Below are 2930 nucleotides of genomic sequence, written 5' to 3'. Positions count from 1 at the left end.
AGGAATCTCTGTATTAATGATCAACCGTTGTACAGCCGTCAATAAGGGGTTTATTCTCATTCAAGAAGAACTTGATTTGGGGATCTTGTCTCCCTAAATAGAGATATAAATAGAAAAACTTGTATCCATGGTTGGACATGAAAAATCATCTGTACTCAAAGGCTATAATTTGATCTCATATTATAAAATTACTTGCTTTCTTTGTTCCTAACATTGTTCTTATTATTGCTTTCAGAGAGGCTCATCATACAACCATGCTTGTATTTAATTTCTTTTAAGTTATTTTTATAATCTTGATTCTATTCTTATTTATTTTATATTTTTGGATCAAATCAATTCACGTATCTTTAAACCACGTTACAAATTCAAGTGTGTCATTTTACGGGTAAATATACTCTTTGTAGATGGACCGGACCCAATATCAATTTTCCCCCAACAATTGACGCTGAAATATGATTTTTGTCCATTTCTTTTTTAATCTTTTGAGAACAGTAAACTTACTCCAAAATAAATTGGATGACAAAATCTCACTGCAATGCTAGTAACGGCAATGCGTACGTCTTTATCGTTAACCAATACATTAAACTCGAAAAATTAACTAATGAATATATAATTCATGTAACATTTAATCCAGAATGTAGGTCAGTCACAAGGTATGTGGACGGCAACGCGCCATAGCCATTTTTTCTTGGCTTAACGACATTTAAATAGTGTACAATATTACGTTAGGCCAACGGAGATGTCTCGAAGTCAAACCCTTGATTAAGAAAAGCACTAGCTATCCATAACTTCAAGTTGCCTAAGTTTATGTCCACCTCATATTCTCTTACCTGTTTATCCATTTACACACAAAAAAGAAGAAAAAAAGAAATTACTCATGTTAGTAAGCAAGAGAATGTGTTAGATTTGAGGAAAGGAATAGGGAGTCAACTAATAAGTTTCTAGGGGATTAATTACATGTAAAACTTACATTAAGAGTGAACGTCAAAATATAATCATCTGAAGAAGTAGCCAAGTTGGAGCTTTGAACGTAGAATCCAGTGAGAGAGTCAAGAGCTTTGAATAGAGAAGCTGCAACATGTCGCCCTTTATTGCACACTAATCTCACGTAAGATCCTTTTTCTTCTACTTGGAAAACGTCCATCTGCATTAGTTTATCATGTTAATTAGCAATTTGCTTTTTGGTTATAAAAAAGCGTTGACAAATATTTGGTTTTAATAACAAAGACCTTTGATATTTTCTTGATTGCTGGATAATAGCTCGTGAAATTCATTTTCTTAGCATTTTGAAATGCTCCACCTTTATTATCGTTCATTCCGTTGAGTGATGATTCAAGACCTGCTACTTCTATTTTTAGTTTCTTAGCTTCTGTTTGCAGCCCTTGTACGTATAGTATTGCATCTCCAATTACGGAGGCTTTATCCAGCTGCCGATAAAAACATTCTTCACTTAGAAATACGCTTTAACCAAAAAATAAAGAATAGAGTGAGAAACAAGCATCATCATGCTCCTATAACGTAAAGATTTTTACATAACCAGTTTCTTAAAATGCTAAATATGAGTAAATTTTATATTTTAAGCATTATTAAAAATACTATAAACGGCTTATTACAACATGTTAAGCTAGATTAACACTCCCTTCATCTTAAAAAGGATGATACTTTTTCGGGATTTAGAGAGTCAAATTTGACCGCAAATTCCGACATACATTCTTAAAGCTTTTTGAAACAAAATTTACATTTTTAAAAACTAATACATAAAAGGTTAATTAATAATTTAAAATATTTATAAGGTTTATGAAAAGTCGTGGTAAAAAAACAACTCATTTGAATCTAGAAATTCAAAAAGTATCGTCATTTTTTTAGACGGATGGAATAATTTAGTAAGGTATTTTCATACCGTTAGTACATAAGATAAGTTCTTTCACCCTATAAAATGCTAATGAAGTTACTAACCTTTGTAATATTAGGAACTAAGGAACGCAAGGCGTAAAGCTTTTCCTTCATTCTTCCTCTCCTTTTTCGCTCAGAAACCAAAGTTCGGTCAGTCCTCGTGCTATTCTTTGTTGGCGTTGCCGGCGACACCGTCCTGGTGGTGGTTGTTGTTGTTGCCGAAGATTCATCAAAATCGTTATCTTCCTCTTCTCCTTCTTCTTCTGCTTCTTCCCTAAGATTCATTTCTTTAGGAAGGGAAGCATACAACGAAATAGGATCAGACATGTTTGTAGCATTCCAATCAAAGAAATCTGTGGATGCTGGCTCAAATTGGACATTGGCCTCAGAGAAACAACCAGTAATGTGCTCACAATCATTGTTTGGGAAAAACGTAACAATGGGGTCAGCAGTTTCACCCCTAATGAGCTCAATGAACTGATCAAAGTTTTCCTCGTCAATGAAATTAATAAGGCCCACATCATTAACATTTTCCATTGGCATTGTTGAGTATGCATTAGCACTCTCCATTTTCTTTTGTCTATTTAATTTTTCCTCTCTTACTCTTTCAGTAAGATGGATTGATGGTGAGAGGTCTACCGAGGATTTATAGATGGTAGAGAAAATTATTTTAGTTTTATATTTTTATTAGTGTGAACGGAATCGAAGATAGTTTATTTGCAGAAGTTCGAACTATAATTAAAACCCTAAGGTAGTTGGCAAATGGTGGAGATGGTATTTCCATGTACTTCTTGACCTTAGTTTTATTATCCTTAGAACTATTAAATTTAAGCATCAGATGAACCTGCACCAGGTACAGCATTGGTGATGAAAGGGAGGACGTCATGATCTAATTTTAGTATTATTAAAGATTCTTGCTGAAGTATTATTTGTGCCTACATTAAATAGTAGTCGGACTAGGACATGATTTAATATACTAACTACTCTCACTTTAATTTGCACCATCCACATCAGTATAAACTTTACATACAGTAGTT

General features: G+C 33.4%; 1 protein-coding gene across 1 annotated transcript; it reads right to left on the bottom strand.

The window, feature by feature from the left end:
* Nucleotides 1–542: 542 nt before the first annotated feature.
* On the bottom strand, nt 543–2575 carry LOC104110904 (transcription factor FER-LIKE IRON DEFICIENCY-INDUCED TRANSCRIPTION FACTOR-like). Its single transcript, XM_009620461.4, has 4 exons — nt 1957–2575; nt 1230–1427; nt 971–1144; nt 543–830 (listed from the first exon to the last, which is right to left on the bottom strand). The coding sequence occupies exons 1-4, from the start codon at nt 2461–2463 to the stop codon at nt 726–728; spliced, it is 984 nt and encodes a 327-aa protein (XP_009618756.1). The 5' UTR covers nt 2464–2575; the 3' UTR covers nt 543–725.
* Between the last annotated feature and the right edge of the window lie 355 nt (nt 2576–2930).

The sequence above is a fragment of the Nicotiana tomentosiformis genome, chromosome 2 (assembly GCF_000390325.3).
Source record: "Nicotiana tomentosiformis chromosome 2, ASM39032v3, whole genome shotgun sequence".
Classification (NCBI taxonomy): Eukaryota; Viridiplantae; Streptophyta; class Magnoliopsida; order Solanales; family Solanaceae; genus Nicotiana; species Nicotiana tomentosiformis.
The sequence above is the reverse complement of the archived record's forward strand: the minus strand, read 5'-3'. Positions and strand labels throughout refer to the sequence as shown.

Excerpts from the sequence above, each read along its gene's own strand:
- LOC104110904 (XM_009620461.4), bottom strand. The coding sequence starts at position 2,463 with ATGGAGAGTGCTAATGCATACTCAACAATGCCAATGGAAAATGTTAAT. Across the intron at positions 1,428-1,956 it reads TAGTTCCTAATATTACAAAG|CTGGATAAAGCCTCCGTAAT; the intron begins GTTAGTAACTTC and ends TTTTATCGGCAG. Across the intron at positions 831-970 it reads TTTTGACGTTCACTCTTAAT|GTAAGAGAATATGAGGTGGA; the intron begins GTAAGTTTTACA and ends ATGGATAAACAG.